Source organism: Nyctereutes procyonoides, unplaced genomic scaffold (assembly GCF_905146905.1).
Source record: "Nyctereutes procyonoides isolate TBG_1078 unplaced genomic scaffold, NYPRO_anot_genome, whole genome shotgun sequence".
Lineage (NCBI taxonomy): Eukaryota > Metazoa > Chordata > Mammalia > Carnivora > Canidae > Nyctereutes > Nyctereutes procyonoides.
In genome coordinates, this window is record NW_026575047.1 from 52,108,409 (window position 1) to 52,129,836 (window position 21,428).

General features: G+C 50.1%; 1 protein-coding gene and 1 pseudogene across 3 annotated transcripts in view; both read left to right on the plus strand.

Annotated features, from left to right (window-relative positions):
- The window catches only part of LRRK1 (leucine rich repeat kinase 1), a 119,026-nt gene extending 105,139 nt beyond the window's left edge, over positions 1–13,887 (plus strand). For all 3 annotated transcript variants that reach the window (XM_055326460.1, XM_055326462.1, XM_055326463.1), the window contains 5 exons: positions 5,562–5,679; positions 6,705–6,821; positions 9,386–10,236; positions 10,558–10,659; positions 12,459–13,887. In XM_055326460.1, coding sequence (XP_055182435.1) covers positions 5,562–5,679; positions 6,705–6,821; positions 9,386–10,236; positions 10,558–10,659; positions 12,459–12,636 — 1,366 coding nt within the window. In that variant the 3' untranslated portion in view covers positions 12,637–13,887. The remainder of the gene's footprint in view (positions 1–5,561; positions 5,680–6,704; positions 6,822–9,385; positions 10,237–10,557; positions 10,660–12,458) is intronic.
- A 5,654-nt stretch (positions 13,888–19,541) lies between these two features.
- On the plus strand, positions 19,542–20,897 carry LOC129510351 (ADP-ribosylation factor 1-like; annotated as a pseudogene).
- The last annotated feature ends 531 nt before the right edge of the window (positions 20,898–21,428 follow it).

Here is a 21,428-nt window from a genome sequence, read left to right on the forward strand (position 1 = left end):
AGGGAGACATGTATCTTTTCAAATTCAGTGTTTTCATTTTCTTTGGGTAAATACCCAGAAGTGGAATTACTGGATCATATGCTATTTCTATTTTTACTTTTTTTAGGAGCCTCCATTCTGTTTTCCCGAGTGGCTACAGTTTTATGTTCCCACGAACAGTGCACAAGGGTCCCCTTTTCTCAACAGCCTCTACCACACTTCTTGTTTCTTGTCTTTTTGATACTAGCCCTTCTGACAGGTGTGAGGTGATACCTCAGGGTAGGTTTGAGTTGCACTCCCCTGATGATGAGTGATGTTGAGCATCTTTTCACAGATCTGTGTATCTTCTTTGAAAAAAAAATGTCTGTTTAGGTCATCTGCCCATTTTTAAACCAGATTGTTTGTTTTCTTGGTGCTGAGTTGTAGAAGTTCTTTATATATTTTGGTTATTAACCACTTATCAGATCTATCGTTTGCAAATATCGTCTCCCGTTCAGTAGGTTGCCTTTTCGATGGCTTCCTTCTCTGCATGAAAGCTGTTTAGTTTGATAGATTGTTAATTTTTGCTTTTGTTTTCCTTGCCTCAAGAGATAGATCCAAACAATATTGCTAAGCCTGATGTCCAAGAGTTTAACTGCCTCTGTTTTCTTTTAGAAGTTTTACGGCTTCAGGTCTTACATTTAGGTCTTTAATCCATTTTGAGTTTATTTTGGGATGGGGTAAGAAAGTGGACCAATTTCATTCTTGTGCATGTGGCTGCCCTGTTCTCCCAGCACCATTTGTTGAAGAACCTATCTTTTCCCCCATTGTATATTCTTGCCTCCCTTGTCATAGATGAATTGGCCACATAAGTATGGGTTTATTTCTGGGCTTTCTATTCTGTTCTCTTGATCTGTGTGTCTATTTTTGTGCCAGTACCATACTGTTTTGATCACAACAGCTTTTTTTAAAGATTTTATTTATTTATTCATGAGAGAGAGAGAGAGAGGCAGAGACACAGGCAGAGGGAGAAGCAGGCTCCATGCAGGGAGCTCAATTTGGGACTTGAACCTGGGACTCCAGGATCACACCCTGGGCCAAAGAGAAGCGCTCAACCGCTGAGCCACCCAGGCACCCCCACAACTTTATAGTATAGTTCAAAATCAGAGATTGTGATACCTCCAGCTTTATTCTTCTGTCTCAAGATTTCTTTGGCTATTTGGGACCTTTTGTGTCTCCATATGAATTTTAAGATTATTTGTTGTAATTCTATGAAAAATACTGATGCTATTTTGATAGAGATTGCTTTGAATCTGTAAATTGCTTTAGGTAGTATGGACACTGGAACAGTATTGATTCTACCAGTCCATAGACATGTGCCCATTTATTTAGTGTCATCTTCAATTTGTTTTATCCATGTCTTCAGAGTACAGGTCTTTCACCTCCTTGATTAACCATATTCCTGGATATTTTATTCCTTTTGGTGCAACTGTGAATGGAATCTTTTTCTTAATTCTTAATATTTCTTTTTGCTGGTTTATTATTAGTGTGTAGAAACACAACAGATTCCTGTATATTAATTTTATACCCTGAAACTTTACTGAAGTCATTGATTAGTTGTAATAATTTTCCCATCCTGGGAGGACTTTGTCTTAAGATGGGAGCTATTTGCAGCTTGATGGCAGAAGAAGTAAATGATCTGAGGGGTCGGAGAGAGGGGCAGGTACTGGGGTGGACTTGCCAGATAGTGACCCAGAGACAAGCATTTAAGGTGCCCTTAAATAAGAATTTGTGGGCCTTGCATTCTAGTCACATCTTTCTCTCAGTGAAGTGGCAGGAAGGATGAAAGCACGGAGACAGGTTTTGAATATTCGAGGAGAAAAAGATGACATGTGACTTGAGCACCAATTCATGAGATCAGGGTGGTTGCAGGACAGCACTGAAGCCCACTGGAAGTTGGTGGCCACTGTTGGAAATGAGGCTTGTCCACAAGGTTATGTGCCCCAACATGTACTGCTGGCCCCGGGTTGCAAGATAGGAAACAGTTGATTTTAAGCAGAGCTGGGGTTTTGCCAGGAGGAAGAGAAGGGCATGGAAGGTGGGGGTATTTTCAAGAGGGTCATGATAAAGATGGATTATGGAAACTGTGTGGGGCCATAAAATGGATGAGGAACAATAGAAAGTACCAGAAATCCTAGGTCCTGGCAGAATGTAAACAAAACCAAAAACCCTGTGATGAGTTATGGTAATAAGTGGAATGGTCTGAAAAAGTAGGAGGTAGTGGTCAGAAAATAGTTACTTGACCCTGAGTGGATGGGAGGGGCACAAATATTTGTAAAGATGAGATCTGATGTGCAACTTTGGGAGAGGGTACCTGGAATAAAATGGGGATAAGCAAACTGGGAAGCAAACAGGAAGTCACAGGACCAAGATGCCAAGGTATTGAAAAGTTAGACTGAGCAAGCTCCAAAAAGCCACCATCTGGTGTAGGATCCTTCCATCCTGGCCAAGGTGTAAGGTCTTTCCCATCCCCCTAGGGGGACATCTTCAGAGTCAACGAGAGCATTTCATGACCTAAGTAGTCTTCCAGTAAGCCTTGTGGCAAACATTTGCAGGTGCAAAAATCTAATAAGGCTTAGATAAAGTGAAGCTTGAGACACAATGAGATAAGTGGAAGGAACTTTACCATTTTCTCTAGGTCATCCAGGTGACCTTGGCACCACATTTTATGGCAGTGGGACTGAGTGCTCTGACATAAGACATGGTCTAAGAAACCATGCCCTAAAAAACTACATATAGTTGTATGTGTATATTTAGTTATTTTTATTTATATTTATATAAGTAAATGTAAACGTTTTCAGTAATTACATCACTGGCGGCACTGTTGTTATTTTAAAGCATTGCTTTAATTGCAGGGTAAAGTGAATGAGCAAGCATAACGGTATCAAGCATTGCACATTGTGATATTCAGCATGCAAAGTATGAAAGATAGGTTAAATTTAAAAACCTGTCATTCTGATTATAAATTTTGGGACTCATGATGGATTTTATCTTTAAGAAAAATAAACTCGGGATCCCTGGGTGGCGCAGCGGTTTCGCGCCTGCCTTTGGCCCAGGGCGCGATCCTGGAGATCCGGGATCGAATCCCACGTCGGGCTCCCGGTGCATGGAGCCTGCTTCTCCCTCTGCCTCTGTCTCTGCCTCTCTCTCTCTCTCTGTGACTATCATAAATAAATAAATTTAAAAAAAAATTCTTTAAAAAAAAAAAAAAAAAAAAAAGAAAAATAAACTCATGTTTCCTAGCCCTGCCCATTGAAAAGGTCTAACAATAATGACCAACCACCAATGATGACCTCTGGGACCCAAATGGTGATCTCTAAGTGCCATAGGGAATCAGGGCTTATTTAAGAAGTGACTGACTCCAGGTCAGGGACAGGGAGATGGCCGGGAGCATCTGACACATCAGATCAAGGATGCCATCAGACCCTCATGAGAGTAGAATAAAGAGATTGAGGAGTCAATCCAAAGAGGTTTGTCCTGGCCAAAGATAGGACAGTTGGCCATTAGTAAGAAGAATTGCAGTGAATTGAGACATGCCAAATTGTTTAAATTCATGAGTTTCTAATGCTACTTAATAAAAACAAACTGAGGCACCTGGGTGGCTCAGTCGATTAAGTGTCCGACTCTTAATTTTGGTTCGGGTCATGATCCAGGGGTCATGAGATAGAGCCTTGCATTGGGCTCCATGTTCTGCAGGGGGTCGACCTGAGTCTCTCTCCCTCTCCCTCTGCCCCTCCCCCTGCTCATGCTCTCTAAATAAATAAATACAACCTTAAAAACAAACAAAAACCCTTCATTGATCACCCCTGGAGGCTCCTAGTGAACCAACACGTTATTTTGGAAATTAGTATATACAGAAAGAATCAAGATTTTATTCTACCTTTCCTATGTGAACTGTACCCCAGGGTAGCAAAAGAGATAAAAGGAGGAAGTTTCTCTTTCTAGAATAAATGAAGCTAATAATTGAAGAAGGAGTGCCAGAAATAGAATGTTGGCCCTTTGCAATCTCTACTGAAATAATAGATATAAGGCAGTGATTGTCAATGATCACAAAAGGAGTGAGAACTGGACATTCCCAATAGAAATGCAAGTGCACAGTGAGGAAATGTCCTTGCCTTAAAAAAAAAATCGAACAAAATGTAATCAAGACTTGGGACGCCTGGGTGGCTCAGTGGTTGAGCATCCACCTTCAGCCCAGGACGTGATCCTGGGATCGAGTCCCACATCAGGCTCCCTGCAGGAAGCCTGCTTCCCCTCTGTGTCTCTGCTCTCTCTGTGTCTCTCATGAATAAATAAATAAAACCTTTTTTTAAAAATGTGATCAAGGGATCCCTGGGTGGCGCAGCGGTTTGGCGCCTGCCTTTGGCCCAGGGCGCGATCCTGGAGACCCGGGATTGAATCCCACATCGGGCACCAGGTGCATGGAGCCTGCTTCTCCCTCTGCCTGTGTCTCTGCCTCTCTCTCTCTCTGTGACTATCATAAGTAAATAAAAATTTTTTAAAAATGTGATCAAAAATAAATTTAAAAATGTGATCAAGACTTGAGACAGGGGGCAGGGGGATAAGGCAGGTGACACCCCAGGGCTGTGGAGACACTTCCCAGAATCCTTAGCACATAACCTGCCAGAGAAAAAAGAGAAGTGGGAGGGGAGAGCCAGTCATCAGACTGAGAGACATAAAGACCAGTGGAAGTGTGGGCAAAAGATGTGTGTGACCCAGGTACATAAGCTCAGTCTCTGCCTCAGACAGCACACTAGATGCCCATGGAGTACGGTGAGGAGACAGAAATATTAGGGGGCAGCCAGGCCCTGTGAGTGAACAGTGGCGCCCATAAATAACAGCTTATTAGTTTTCAGAGCATTCATGTTGGGGGGCATGTTCTGAGGACTCCAGCCTACTCTGAAATTTACCCATCTATCTTTTTTTTTAAGATTTCATTTGTTTATTCATGAGAGACACAGAGAGAGAGACAGACACAGGCAGAGGAAGAAGCAGGCTCCCTGCAGGGAGCCCAGTGTGGAACTCGACCCCAGGACCCTGGGATCACACCCTGGGCCAAAGACAGATGCTCATCCGCTGAGCCCCCCAGGTGTCCCTCACCCACCTATATTTAGTCTGGACTTTGTCTACTCTGAGACTGAGGGGCTCCCTTGTTCTGGGGTGAGACAAACATGGCCAGTGGGAAGGGCGAGTGGCTCTGGTAGAGGTGTGGCCCCCGGTGCCCCTTCTTCACACTGGGGAGGCCATCTCTTGAACCCTGTAATGTCACAGGCAGAAGAGAGTCTTTCCTCCCACTGGGAATGGCCCTGTGTCCCCCAGAGGTTCAATCGCTACCAAGGAGGCAGAATGCACCTGCACCCAAGCATCGTGCATGGCTCTGGATGCTCGCAGATCGTGGAAGGATTCGACCTTGGGTTCAAGGGGGTGGTTGAGGCCCGCAGCTCGCATCCCCCTCCCCCTCCAAGGCCACTCGGGCCAAGCCGAGATAAGGGAGGCAGCCCCTGGCCACCGTGCACTGACTGTACCATTGTCACCGGCTCTAGGAACTACACCGTGGTGAACACAGAGAAAGGCCTTATGGAGGTGCAGAGGATGAGCTGTGCAGGGATGAAGCTAAGCTGCCAGCTCAAGGTCCAGAACTCTCTGTGGACGGCTACCGAGGTAACCGCCTCCATGCAGGGCTCCCAGCGAGGTGGGCAACGCAGCCCGCACAGGGGCCCAGATCTAGCAAATAAGAATATAGGATGCCCAGGCACACTGGAAAGTCAGATAGCCCCAGCCTACATGTGCGAGACCCCCAAAGCAGTGCCAGCAGCCCTGTGAAGCAGCAGCGTGTCACCAAGGGCAACCACCTTGCCTTATCCCTGGTGGGTGACTGGGACCCATCTGAGAGAAATATCAGGTGCAGGATCCCAGCAGAAGGAGAACCCCAGTACACTGGGTTTCTTATAACACTGCCAGGTCTCCCCAGGGAATGCACTCAGCTCTGAAGGCATTTTGCCTTCAGGTCAAGGAAATCAGCAGAAGGCCCAAGGCGCTGTCTTCTGAGAAATCCAGAGAGGAATGCCCCAATCAGTAATGCTCTGAAGCTACAGGTACCATGGGGTGGAGCGGGGCAAGGTGGGGGAGATTGGTGCAGCCAGCCAAGACCCACAGAGGAGGTCTGTAAGACTGCTCACCCCTGCGTAATTCCCAGTAGCGAAAACTTGGAACCGGATTGAGCATCTGACGGCAGATTAGCCAGGTTGTGGCACCCCTGAGCAATGGGCAGCACGGAGGTGCTCAAATACAGTTCCCTTGCAGGCCAGGCAGGACAGGGCTTCCCCTCTACCCACCATGCAGTGTCACGAGAAAACCGAGGAAACAGCACAGTCGGTGGTCCCACTTTTGCCAGGAATGAGGACACACCCACAAATACCCAGGGGAAAGGAGTCTGGGCCCCAAGTCCCCATGGAGGTTTTCTCCAAGAAATGGGATATGAATGATTTTATGTTTCTTCTTTCAACTCTTCTGTAGTTCTCAACATTTCTACAAAGAATAGGAATATGCAACCAACCAACCTGAAAACCCTCAACACATGTTGCTTTCTAAGGCACAAAGGGATTCCTGAGGTAGAAGGGACCCTAAGACAAAATTGGCAGATATATTCCAACCTAGGTCTCATGTTGGCTTGTCTGCTTCTACAGGACCAGAAGATCTACATCTACAGCCTCAAGGGCATGTGCCCCTTAAACACACCCCAACGGGCTTTGGACACCCCAGCTGTTGTCACCTGCTTGTTGGCCGTGCCTATTATTAAAAAGGTGAGGTAAGGGAAAAGGTGGATGCCCAGGTCTGTGACTCCCTTCCTTTTCCGTTGGGGTGGCCCCCCCACCTCAGCTTAGGGGGAGGGGGTATGAGGAGTGGGAGCAAAGCCATGGCCTCTTGGACCACCAAGCCCAGATCAGGTCACACTCAGCCTTAGAGAGACAGGCCATCATTTGTGCCTTTTCAAGAACCTGTGTCACTAGCAAAGCAAAACTATGAGCCGAGTGGAAAGCTTGCATTGCACCTGCAAATGCCACGGCCCCAATTCGAGTGAGGCCCCTTTTTGGTACAAATGGTATAAAGAGCCATTGTACATGTGCCCTTCCCCTTTGGGTAGCAGTGGTTCTCCAGAGTGCGGGCAGCCCTGCCCACCCCCCTCTGGAGCGCCCACTGTCAGCCTGAGACCTGGGTCGCCTCTTGGTCCATTTCCTCTACCTTCCATCCCCCGCCTCTCTGAAATGGAACCCCAAGTGATAAATCTCCACAGCCCAGGGCTCAGGCAGCTCCACCACTCCTCCGATGGGACTGGGCACCTCTGCAGGCCCGGCAAGCTCCCCCAGCTGGCTCCTCGCTCCCCGTCCCATCCAGCACCGCACTCTGAGGGGACCCTTCCAGCTAGGAATGGCCCCACCCCACACACCCCTGCCAGACTACGTTTCACTCCGTTCTCAGGGTCAAGGACCATCAAGCCTGCTCTGAGAAGCTGCCCCAGCCTGGCCCCAGCCCTTCAGTGGTGCTCTCAGGCTTCTCTGGCCTCCGAGTCCAGGCACTGCTCTTCTGCCTTTGTCTCAGCCCTCCCACTTTGCTTATCCTCATCCCCCATCCCCACCCCTCCGCTCCTAGTAAATGCTCAAGGTGATGTTTGGTTAAAACATGTTAGCTGTCATCATCCAATTTCAGTTTTCTCATCTGTAAAATGAGGATAAGAAGAGGTAGAAGAAGGTTCTTTCCTTCTGTGCATGACATACCCAGAGCCCTGGACCCACACACTTGGGTAAATGTGACCATTATTATTACTTCCTGACAGTCATGAAATATATATGCTCTTCACCTTACTTCAGTTTATTTCTTTAAAACAAAAAGAAAAAAAGAAGAAGGTCTGAAATCAACCCTAGGGTTATTTATGAGTGTGCCCCATGGGCGAGGCTAGGCAGCTCAGGACCCGGTCTGCCCCAGAGCCCAGGAGAACATGACACAAAGCGTTACTTAAGGCCACTGCTGGCCAGAGCCCCCGAGCCAGGGCACCACCAGCCTCATGACCAGAGGGAATAAAGCCGGCTCTGTGTGGAGCCTCCCTGTCAGGGCGCCTGCCCCTCGGAGGCCGTGCTGCCCCGTGGTCATGACAGCAGGCCCCTACATTCTTGCACGCGCACGTTCACACCCAGCTGGGCCGTGGGGCTCACCGCCCTGACTGGGGCCCGGAGCCGGGATTCAGATAGAGACTCTGCTCCTGTTTGCTTTGGCTGCTTTCTTGCCTACAATTCTGAAAATGGATTTTGATAAATGTTCTTTGGGCTTATTGGCCTTGCTGCTGAGCTAGAAGCTGGTTTGCTTGTTCCCTTGGCTGCCTGAGTTCCCAAGTAGCTCCAGGTTCCAGAAAGGGGGCTTTCTGCTGCTCACTCGCTCTGGCACAAAGCCTGGGTCCCCGCTCTGTCTCTGTCGTGGCTTCAGCTTTGTTCTCCTGAACTCTGCCCATCCCACCTCAGCCCTAGGCAGGCATCCAGGGTGTGACACTGCCCTCTGTTCCCAGCTCTGCAGAGATGCTCCAGGGAGACCCTGGGGCGGGGCACAGGGGCATCAATCAGCCCTGTCCCTGCAACTTTGGCCTCTGCCTGCTGACCTTGGTGGCTACAAAAGATCACATTAAAAAAAAAAAAAAATGCTTCACTGCAGGGGTGGAGAGCAACCCCAGGACCTTAGCACTGCCAGTGAGGCATTTCAGAATAGGTGTGGAAGTGGGGAGTGTAGGCACAATGTCCAAGAAGCGCCTCCATGAGAAGGTTCGGTTGGAAGCTATTTCTTCAAGAATAGGTTCAGCAGGCACCTATCATCTGCTAGTGCAGAAAACCAGGTGGAGTCACAGAGATGGATGAGACTCAGCCCTTCCTATGGCAGGCCAGTGCCCAGGCGGCAGTGGCAAGCACGCAGAGCCTGCTGTCACATCGTTAACAAGCAGAACCACATCCCGTCTCTGAAGGAGGCCCTTGTGACCCGAAGGAGAAGGCAGGCCCCTCCTGCTCACGCTGCAGGAACCCAGCCTGAGCGAAGGCAGGTCGTGTAGTGCAGGCCACATATGCTCCCTGCCAGGGGCTGTGAGCCACGCTTTTCCCAGGCTTGCTCTTCTCCTGCTTACAGCAGGAAGGGTGGGCATGGCTCTTCCGGGCTTGAGTTACACCTCCTTTGGGAGCATGCCCAGGAGGTCCTGCTGGCAGCCCCTGCCTTTTGGGGAACATTGCTTCTCTGGGCATGCTTGGGTGGATGCAGAGATGAGCCTTGGGCCCACTCTGCTTCTCTCTTGGCCTGCGTGGAACCAACAGGCAGTCCCATCTTCTGCTTGCAGAATTCCTACCTGGTTCTGGCAGGCCTAGATGACGGGCTTGTGGCAGTGTTTGCCGTGGTGCGCGGTGTCCCAGACAACAGCTGCTCCTACCTGTGTTCACACACGGCCAACAGGTCCAAGTTCAGCATCCCAGATGAAGACATGCGACAGAACCCCTACCCCGTGAAGGCCATGGAGGTGGTCAACAGCGGGTCTGAGGTCTGGTACAGCAATGGGCCAGGCCTGCTGGTCATCGACTGTGCAGCCCTGGAGATCAGCAGGAGGCTGGAGCCCTACCTGGCCCCTTCGGTGGTCACCTCGCTCGTGTGCAGCTCTGAGTGCAGGGGGGAGGAGGTCGTCTGGTGTCTGGACAACAGGGCCAACTTGTTGGTGATGTACCACGCAGCCACCTACCAGCTGTGCGCCCGGTACTTCTGTGGGGACCCCAGCCCGCTCAGAGACATGTTTCCCGTGTGCCCCTTGGGTCCGGAGTCCCCGGGCCGCCACACGGCCAGCCCCAAAGAACCTGAGGGGGACTCCATCGCAGACGTGAGCATCATGTATAGCGAGGAGCTGGGCACGCAGATCCTGACCCACCAGGACTCACTGACCGACTACTGCTCCATGTCTTCCTACTCCTCCTCCTCCCCGCACCGGGCCCCCGCGTCCTCCTCTAGCCTGCCCTGCTCCCCGGCAAGCTCTTCCAGCGTGCCTTTCTCCACCGACTGCGAGGACTCTGACAGGCTGCACGAGCCCACGGTGGGCTCCGACAGGTCCGAGCACGACCTGACGCCCGTGGACGGGGAGGCTTTCAGCCAGCACCTGCAGGCGGTGAGGATCCTGGCCGTGAAGGACGTCATCTGGGTCCCCAGGTAGGGTTCCCGGGAGGGGGGTGCGCTCCTGGCCAGGCCACGGGAGCTGGCAGATGCTGTCAAACCTGAGAACGGTGGCACTTGGCTCATCTGCCCCCCGGGGAGCTGACCAGGCCCTTGAGGCAGAGCCGTGGTCAGCGGAGGTTCGGTTTCCCGCTGGGAAAGGCCTCCTGGGCCCGGCTGCGGCGCCCTCCCAGTAACTCAATCCAGTCGCAGAGACGGCGAGTTGGTTGCCCTGCCTCTGTGCCCGCCAGCTCCATTTCCCCCTGGAGAGCGCAGTCCGGGACAAAACACTTCCCCTTCTCCGTTTTGGTTTCGCAGGCGCGGCGGCGATGTTATTGTCATCGGCCTGGAGAAGGACGCCAGCGGCCAGCGGGGCCGAGTCATTGCTGTCTTAAAAGCCCGTGAGCTGACTCCACGTGGGTAAGTCTCAGGACACCTCCTGTAGGCCCGGGGCTATGGTGTGGGGCATCAAGGCCCCTCTGCCACGCCCCCACACAGTGGCCTCTCGCCCTTCTGTCCTCCACATCCACTGATGTGGCCATAAGGCAGAGCAGGAACAAGATGGGGTCCTCCAGGCAGCTCCTCGGGGGCCCAGCAGGTACCAGCTGAACCGAGCATTAGCCACTGGCCAGGGCTGGCTATTTCTGGGGTACCCAGTGCACCTATGAACCAAGTGTCCTGCCTGGGATATATGTCTCCAGGGCTAGAGTTCAACTGCAATGGAAACAGGGATCCAGGTGATTCACTGGACTTCCCAGCAAGCAGGAGGGCCCTTCCTGGGGTGCTCCACCTGCCCATATAGCACCTAGAAGAGCCACAGACCTAGCATGCACCACCCCTCACCATACCCAAGCCCAGTCTCAGCCATGGCTCCATACCCATCTTCTAGGGGGTCCTGCCAGGAGGCAGGCCAGACTCCACTGTGAGGGTCATTCTGGAGCAAGACAGCCTATCTGGATGCAGTGTGCATGGCCACGAACATGGGAGGCCAGCACCGCCTGGTTCCCAGAGTCCCTTGGCAGCCAGCAGTATCCACAGCAGTATCCATTGACCTCACTTTGTCTGCTGAGCCTCATACTACAAACCTCCTTTATGGAGAAATCCCATTCGGCCTATTTGCCCCAGACCAGGACGACAATGAGAGTAGAAACATCTATGGCAGGTCCCCTCTCTTGCCCAAAAGCATTGAGCATTCTCAAGGAGTCACCAGATCCATTGACCCTGCTCTGCCAGTAATTCCAGAAACAGGAGCTGGATTTTGTTTTGTTTTTTTTCTACTGAGCCCCAGCTGATTTTGTGGGCTGAGGTAGTTATCAGATCACAGGTGGGGCTTCTTGGGGAGCAGGCGACTCTGTAGAGCCCCAGGCCTGTTGACCTCAGATCACCCATCGTTAGTGTCCCTAAAATTTTCACTAACGGTGTTTTTCCTATTCAGCAGCCCCAAGGCAGGTTTACCAGGAACCAGACACACTCTCTGTAGGAAGAAATCAGCCCAGGCGGCCAGCTGATAGGAGGGCCATAGCCCGATCCCTCCAGCTTTTTGCAATGTATCTGAGACACTGATTCCCTCAGCGCAAAGCTAATGAGTGCCCGCAGTGTGCAAGGCCCCGAGGAGGCTAGAGGCCCTGCTCGTACTGGTTTGCGTGCTGGCCACAGCGCACGGCAGTGAGGGCTGGGACGTGGGCTACCCTGTCCGGCTGAGGCCCAGCAGGAAACCTGCGGTGTGTGCACAGATCAGCAAAACCATCCACAGCCTCAAAAAACACATGCCTATAGTTAGGACATGTTGGCACAGGTTTTCTCTCTGATATACCATCATGCATTTCCTGCACTGGGAATTTAGCGTGGGAGAAGAACCAGGCCTGAGCTGATGTCAAGGGAACAAAGTCAGTGCTTCAAATCCATTATGGGCCATTGACAAGCAGCATCGATGGTGCTTTCTGGACACATGGAGGTCTGGGTCCAGTGACAGAGGCCACCTGTTCTCGTTGCATCTGTGGCCTTTCATGGGGTGAGTCCCTTACAGGCAATCCCCAAGGACACCAAGTGATGCGCTAGGCTCTTCTGTTAGGAAGCCTCTGCCTGCGGGCTGGACCACCGGGGAAGCAGGCATCCGAGCACATCACTGCTGCCAGGCTGGGATGTACAGATACCCCCAGACTGGCTCTGACCAAGTGGGGACCCCTGGAGGTTTTCTCAGACCTCCCCTCTCTCTGTAGGGTGCTTATGGATGCGGCAGTAGTTGCAAAGGACACAGTTGTGTGCGGCTTTGAGAACGAAAACACGGAGTGGTGCCTGGCTGTCTGGAGGGGCTGGGGCACCAGGGAGTTTGATGTTTTCTACCAGTCGTATGAGGAGCTGGGCCGGCTGGAGGCTTGCATGCGGAAGAGAAGGTAATTCCTATGGAATGACGGTCTTCCAGACCTGGCTGCCCCGGGGCCAGCGGCTTGACCCCTCTGCTGCAGCCCACCACCCACTGAAGGATTCAGAAGACAGACTGGGTTCTCCCGTGAGCCACTTGCTGCTAGAAGTGCTGAAAAGTTACCACCCTGGTGGTGGTTTGGGGGTTCCCCGGTTCCCCAGGGCAGAGTTAGCTGCCTACCTCCATTCTCCCATTGCTGGTTTTACAACCCAAGAGAAGATGGTAGGGCCTGGCTGGGGGAAACTCCCCCTGCCTCCTCTATCCACTTCCAGGAGCAGGGGAGGGGGATCCCGCTCCTGACTGGGTCACACAAGGTGGGGTTGGGCCCTCATGGCATAGTGGGCCTGCCCATTTTCCTACCCAGCTCTGGGATGGAATTACACTAGAGGCTCTCAGCTGGGGAGCAGTTCAGGGCAGGGTGGGAGGGGGCTGCGACCTCTGCCCCTTCCCCCAGTGGCCTCCAGGCTTTCAGCACATTTCACAAGCCCCTGGGTCCCCGGGGCCCAGGGCCCCCGCTTGGGCAAGCCAAGATCAGATGTCTCCCGCTCAGGAAAGTCTCTGTGTGAGAAGCCCTCAGAAGGACCCTCGGGGAGGAGCACTGCCCAATCCGGGGAATGAATGAGTTCCTTTAAGTGACACAGCTGGAAAGCCAAGAGCTAGCACAGTGCCCAGAGCACCCACTCAGCCTCTATATTCTTCTCCTGCCGACAAAAGGCAGGGGGAACTCAATCAGCAAGACTTAAGAAAGGGCCATGTGTTTATAGCTTTATGAAATAAACTTGGATGCAGCTGGAGCACAAGCCCTGTTTGTTTGCACATAATAATCTTGTTTATCACTTTAGCAAATTAAGTAATAGCTCAGTGGTTAGGCCCCGGTTGTGAAATCACATCATATGGGGCTTATACCAAATTATGTATTTGCTAAACATTGACTACACACATGAACAGCAAAGCATAGAATTCAAACTTGTTAACGGGGGATTTGTGGGTACGACAGCAACAGTTTTTATAAATTATGCACACACACACATGCACATGTACCATGTCGCTACCAAGAATAATCATTTGAGGCTGCTGAACCCAGAATGGTGGTGTGAACATGAGGTCATACTTAAGTAGTTTTGACCTTTTTGTAAAATTAAGTTATAAGAATCAGACTTAACATTCGCTGGGATATGCGGGCAAATGTGGTTCCTTTTATCTGAAAATAAACCGATTCTCTTGAGGATGATGTCACAGCCTCTGTCTGTAGAGTGTGGAGTAACAGCACGGGCTCTGTCCCAGCCAGGCCCACTCACTGTCGGGGTGCAAGGGGAGCCCCGCTAACCTTGCCTACAGCTGCCTCTGTGCAGGCAGCCCCACAGCAGCTTCCACGGGCAGAGGCAGCCACTCTGTCAGCTTCCACCTCCCCACTGCCTTTTGCTGGTCTGGGCACCAAGTCCAGCAGGGGCTGCAGGGCTGCACCCCTGTCCATGTCACTTTCACATCCCACCCTCATCCCTTAGCTGGACCTCAGTGGTCACTCCTCTCCTGCCCTTCCCATCCCAGCAGCTGCCCCATTACTCCCACCCACCCCAACTGCAAACTGGGGCCTGTCCTTCTCCTGCTCTGATCCTGCACTCTACAACCTGCAGCCCAACCGCTAGGCTGACACTCAGGGCCCCCATGATCCAGTCCTGACCCATCTCTCTGACCTGGCGTCCCCCCAGACTGAGGCGTAAGCTTCTATGACAAGAGGCCGGCCATTCAGCCCACAGCCTCATGGAGCCAGCTTGGGGCAACTCTTCACAAAAGTTGGAAACCATGCAGGAAATGGTTTCACTACATAAAAATTAGAAACTTAAATGGAAAAGCTACCACAAAGTCAAAAGACAGTCAACTGCGAAAAAAATATTGGTGACAAATGAGAGGCAAACAGCTCATTTATATCTTACATACAAAGAGTTCATACCTTTCGATAAGAGGAAACACAAAAGGAAGAAGGCAGAGGACATAAAAAGCACTCAACCTCACCCAACAGTGAGGAAATAGATATGAGGACAGCAGCAAAATGTCATTTACTACCCTCACGTGGGCATTCCTGTGGAGATCCGCAGGTACCACATTGGAAGATCCACATGTGCAAAGGCCCTGTGGTGGGGCTGAGCTGCTGTGCGGGAAGGACAGATGAAGAGCTAGTGTGGCTGGAACATTTGGAAGAAGGGGGAGCTCAGAGGCCCACTAGGCGCGGCTCTATAGGCATGGATCTCCATCAAAGCTACTGGTTTTAAGTTTTAGGCAGGGACGTTTGATGACCTGTCTTTTAAAATCACTTTGCTAAATGGAAAGTGGGCTAAACGGGAGCTAATTGACCGTGGGACCACCCCTTAGAGGGCTTTTTGGCCATCCAAATTTGGTGGATAGATCCAAATCCATCAAAATTTCAAATGCACAGACCATTTAGCCTAGCAGTCCCACTTAAGTATTTGATGCTGAATTTCCGGTGAAAATACCCAAAGGTAAAGAACAAGAGTGTCGCTGTAGCATCACTTATAATGGTCCCAAACAGGAGACAACCCAAACCTCTATCAGGAGGGAAGTCAAAAAGCGCCTGAACTTCCAGCCATGCTGCCATACTCTGCAGCTGCTCAGAGAAGGGCCGGGGCTAACGGCACTGGTCTGACATGTTCTCCAGGGTATAATAAATGCATTGTTTTTCTCAAAAGCAACTCACAGTGTGGTGTGTGCAGAGTTACTATTTGAGTAAAAAAGAAATTCACAGGGAAAATATCCCGAAGGATGCCCGAGAGTTGGGTAGGCATCGGTTGCCTCTGGGGAGCAGAGTTGAGGCCTGGCATAGAGCAGTAGATCATTAGCTTTTGCCTTACACTTTCCTCACTGCACTGTTTGAATTGTATATAAGCCTTGCCTTGATGGTAAGTCAGGTCAGGAGGGACTTCTCCCCGGGGCCCCAGGAATGACATAACTCTGCCTTGCTGTCCAGAGGCCTGGGAAGTCCCCCGGAGGGTATCAGGTTCCAGGGTCAGGGCCAGCCATCTGACCTCATGGCTCAAGCAGAACCCACCCTGGCTGTCTTTGGGATGCAGGCAGAGGTGGATGTTCACAGTAGGACAGCTGGGGGGCCTGGGAAGCAGTTGGCAAAGGTCAGTGGGCTGTGACCCTGGTCTGCCCTTGCCCATAATATTATGAACACGTGCAGCCCAACTACAGGATCACAGCCCCTTCCCCAGCAGATAAGCACCCAGCTTCCTCCCCCTCCTGCCCACCACCCTGCACCAGGGAAAACAGCACTTTCTGACAGCTGGCCACCGATTGGTCACCATCTTCCAGGGCCACTGATTATTTGCAGTCTCTGCAATGATCCTACCTGGTGGTGCACTAGACCCCACCTACCTGCCCAGCCCCTTGGACCACGGGAATGGGTCCTGCTTTCTCTGTTTCTCCTCTTGCAGAAAGCATCTGCTGGATCCTGAAGGAGGCATGGTGACGCAGAACCCCCTCCCACCAAGGCCACAGAAAAACAGCACCGTGAAACCCCTCTAGATGCCAGCAGGCTGCTACCCTGGAAGAAGCCACGTCTTCTGGCGTGTCAGGGCCTGGGACCTCAAACCCTCTGCTCCCTAAGTGCCTAATGATATGTCTCATCCTGGGCAGAATGGAGCAGTCTTGAAGGAAATAGGGCCAAGGGAGGTGGGGGCAGTCAGTTAAAACAGCGCTTAGAGAAGCCCTGGCAGAGACTGCTCGGTAACAGACCATGGTTTGTGGTGCATCATTTCACAGCCTCCCTTACAGGGAAGGGATGGTGTGCCAATGGGTCGAGCTTCAGGGAAGCATCACCAAAGGGCTGACTCGGTGGGAACCTCTTGAGCCCTGCCCCTGCCTCCCTGGTCCTCAACAGAACATAAGCCCAGGGCCTTCCAGGGATGCTGGGAAGATCTTGGGACAATGATAGGGAGGCAGCCCTCCATGCCAGCCCTGGATGCTCACCCCCAGTCTCCTCATTACCTCATGGACCAAGAAATCGCTTCCTTGTTTAAACCAATATTTTCCAACTCTCCACTACTAGCAGCCCAGTGCAATTCCTAAATGTTCGTGTACGTTTTCCACCAGCACAACTTGAGCCCTGAAGGCAAACAAGTGATGCTCTCAGGCTGGCCCTAACAAGTTTCTGTTCAAGTTCAGGCAGAGAGACCTGAGCAATGATGAATTGGAACATTCTGTGGCCAGACCTGCCCCTGAGAGCTTACTGCTGCATCATAAGAGGCTGGACATGGGCTATAGTTCTTTTCCCTGGAACAGCCACAATTAAAAAGAGGTCCAAGGTTGCATCCAGGTTACCCAAAAGCCCACTTTGATCTCCCGCAAGTTTTAAACCCTGAATGCTGGGCAAGACCCCCCACCCCCACTTCTGTGACCCTGGTTTCTTCTTTGTGAGATGTCATGGAAGTTCTCACCCTGTCAAGATCAGGAGGGACAGTGTATGTAATGGCCCCAGCCCAGCCCCCAATCCAGGGCCAGGAGACCCTCCCCACCTCCTAGTCATGACCACTCCCTCCCTTGTCATTACAACCTAGGAAGGCCCAGAAACACTTGGAAGAACTATGGCTATGAGTAAGATAGGGGCTCATGTGGAACAAGTAGAGTTTGGGTCTGCTTTACAGTGAGTACTTGGTTTCATAACAGATGTAGCATTTTATGTATGTTTTATCTGATTCTTAGGGTATTTAAAGCACTGAAGGCAGTCTAATATTTTGATTTTTAGTTAAATGTGATGAGACTCGATAGAATTTTAAATCAATATTTAATGGGGGAAATTGGTCAAGACTCAGGTGTTACATATTAGGTACATAAGGAGTATAACATTTAAAGAGAGGTTGATTGTTTTGTGTTTAGCAGATCCACAAGCTTGACTAACCAGACATCAACAGTGTACAGGCAGTAACACAGGAGCCCAGCAGGATGCCCATAGCCCGACTCCCAGCCTTGCACCCAGGAACTGCTCACAAATCTGAGTTAACTGAAAGCAGAGGGAGAAAAAAATGAAGGTACTTCAGGTTTATGGGCTTAAAGTTCTGGCTACCACCGCCCGCCAACCCCTGCCATCTCTCTGATCTACAGGTCAGAAAGATCCAGAAAAGGATGGCATCCTATTCCCGCCTCTCCCCAGTCACATTTCTCCCACTCCAGGGCAGACCCCTGCCCTACCTTCCCTCTACCTACAGAGGACACAGGGGAGGTCTGAGTGATGAAAAGAAAGATGAACACAGGGGCTCTGCTGTGCACATCTGTATGATTCTGCAGAAGTAAACCTTCAAGGAGTGGGACTTAGCTACATTTGGGGAGGCCAAGATGGTTGATGGCCTTGCACAGGCCCTGCATGCCACTGTAGAACCTCTCTCTTCCATCCTGACTATTGCAGAATAGAGACCCTACCAGAAGCCAGTCTTCATCATGCCTCACAGCAGGTAGAGTTTTTGTATGTGATAAAAGTTAAGTTTTTATCAGGGTGAAACAGGTTCTTATCAGGCTTATGTTTTATGTAAGCCTCATGGTAACCAGGAGGTAAAAACATATAGTATTTACACAAAGAATAAAGACAAAGGAACCAAAGTACACCACAATAGAAAATCATCAAATAACAAAAGTCAGCAAGACAGAAAAAAGGAACAAAGCAACTATAAAATAGGCAGAAAACAATTAATGAAATGTCAATAGTAAGTCCTTATCAATAATTACTTTTAATATAGATAGATTAAATTCTCCTGTCAAAAGACAATGAGTGACTGGATGGATAAAGAACACAGACCCAAAGCTGTCTATAAGAGACTTTACTTCAACTTTAAGGACACACATAGGCTGAGAGTGTAGAGTTGGAAAATGATATTCTATGCAAATGGAAACCCAAAGACAGTAGAGATAACTAAATTTACACAAAATAAACTAAGTCAAAACCAGTAACAAGAAACAAAGAAACTAATTATATAATGATAAAGAGGTCAAATCATTAAAAGGATATAACAATTGTAAAAATATATGCACCCAATATCAGAGCATCAAAATAAATAAATATTAAAATTTGCAAAAGGAGAAATAAATAACTATACAATAATAGTAGGGGATTTCAATACCCCATTTTCAACAATGGCTAGATCACCCAGACAGAAAGTCATCAAGGAAACACTGGATTTGAACTACACTTTAGACTACATGGACGTAAAAAACATATACAGAACTTTTCATCCAACAGCAGCAGAATACACATTCGTCTCAAGTGCATACGAACATTCCCCAGGATAGATCATACATTAGGTCACAAAATAGGTCACAACAAATTTAAGAAGATTGAAGTCATCAGTATCTTTTTCTGACTACAATGCTAAGAAACTAACATTAATATCAGGAAGAAAACTGGAAAAATCACAAATATTTGGAAATTAAGCAACACACACCTGAACAACCATTGGATCAAAAAAGAAATTGAAAGGGAAACCAAAGAATATCTTGAAACAAACAAAAATGGCAACACTATATAGTGAAACTTATGGGGTACAGCAAAAGCAATTCCAAGGGATACATTTACAGAGATAATGCCTACAATAAGAAGAGGGAAAACAGATTTTAAATATACAATGTAGCTTTACACCTCAAGGAACTAGAAAAATAATAAACTAAAAAAATAAAGTTAGCATAAAGAAGGAAATAACAAAGATCAGAGCGGAAATAAAAAACAGAGACTAGAAAAAACAGTAAGAAACATCAATGAATGTCAACTTGCTTTTTGAAAAAATAAAACTGGCAAGCAAAAGCTAGACTAAAAAAATATATATCCAAATACATAAAATTAGAAATAAAAGGGGTGGGAGTGAAACCAACGCCTGGCTCGGAGCAGTAGCCTTGACAGGGCCACCGAGGGTTTCTCTGGTCAGCGCTGCTCGCACCAGTCTACAGCATGGGAAATACCTTCCGGAACCTGTTCAAGGGCCTTTTTGGCAAAAAAGAAATGCGCCTTCTCATGGTGGGCCCGGATGCTGCGGGGAAGACCACCATCCTGTACCAGCTAAAGCTGGGGGAGATCGTGACCCCCATTCCCACCATAGGCTTCGATGTGGGGACCCTGGAGCACAAGAACATCAGCTTCGCCGTGGGGGCCGTGGGTGGCCTCTGTGGTGCCACTGCTTCCAGAACACGCAAGGTCTCATCTTTGGGGGTGACAGCAACAAGCGAGAGGTGTGAACGAGGCCGTGGGGAGCCCGCGAGGATGCTGGCGCAGGATGAGCGCGGGGATGCCGGGATCCGGGGATGCCGCCCTGCTGGCGGGGCCAACCGCAGGGCCTCCCGAGCGCCTGGAACGCGGCTGCGATCACGGTCCAGATCACTGCCCAGCCGGGGAGCACTGCCTGCGCCACAGGAACCGGTACACCCAGGCCGCCTGCGCACCAGCGGGCACGGGCTCTGTGAGGGACTGGACTGGCTGTGCAAACAGCTCAGGAACCGGAAGGGAGGCGCCCCGGCCCCTCGCCCCCTCCTTGCACCCTCTTCCCTCCTGTGGGGTGAGGCCGGAGCTGTCCCCATGGTCGGGCGCAGGTGCTTCACCAGCTGTCAACGGCAGCCGCAGCCTGCAGCCGGGTTTTTCTTTAATGTAATAGTTTGTGTTCCCAACGAGGCAGTTTCTGGGGCTCCTATGCAGTATTACTCAGCTTTTTTTATTGTACAAAGAGAACCCAGAGTTCAATACTGAGAAGGGATTTAGGCACGCAGGCCTCCGGGGTCGCCGTGTGGACCAGCCTGGCGCCTCCTCTGGGCTTAGGTCTATGTTGAGATCCATTCTCGTGGTTGGTTTTTAACCCAACTCAGTGCATTTTTAAAATCGTTACAAATACAAGAAAAGGAGAACACTTGAACACACAGAAGAGAGAAACGTGCCTAGTGTAGGTTCTGCAGTGGAGGCCAGAGTCCAGTCCACGGTGGGCTGTGTCCCGTTGGGCACGGAAGACGGGCCAGAACGAGTCACCATAGGGTCCCTGTGATCGCTCTGTCTCGGGTCATGCCGCATCCCCTAGCATTTGTGCTTGTGCCTGTGCCTACACGGCCGCCCAGGAGACGGGCTGGGGGCTGCGCCACCACCCACGGACCCTGCGGAGGGACCCCGGCCTCTCTGGGGGCGGCGTGGGCATCTGGCTGGCTCCGGGCCACCTGGGGTCTCAGCGGCAGGAGTGCGGGCGGGCGGGCTGGCCAGTCATCCCAGTGCCTCAGTCCCCAGGGCCCCCATCTACTTGTGCTTTCACTCCCTCAGCCTGCAAGGGTCAGATTTGGCATCAAAACGACAACCTCTACTGTTTTCTTTTGTATTTTGATAAACACTGAAGAAGCTGGAGCTGTTCAACTTTATCTTGGGGAAGTCTCCAGAATTGATTTATTTGGTGTTGTGGAACCTCTTAGTTACTACTTTCAATACACGGTTAGTAATCAACAGTTTTGTATACTTGTTTTCAGTTTTCATTTCAACAAACAAGCACTGTAATTATAGCTACTAGAATAAAATCTCTTTTATAAATAAATAAATAATAAATAATAAATAATAGGATACAGATTACAACTGATACCACAGAAATACAAAGGATCATGAGTGCCTACAATGAACAATTATACCCCAACAAATAGGATAACCTTGAAGAAATGGATAAATTTCTAGAAACACACAATCTACTAAGATTGAATTATGAAGAAATAGAAAAATATGAACAGATCAATAATGGGTAGAGATTTA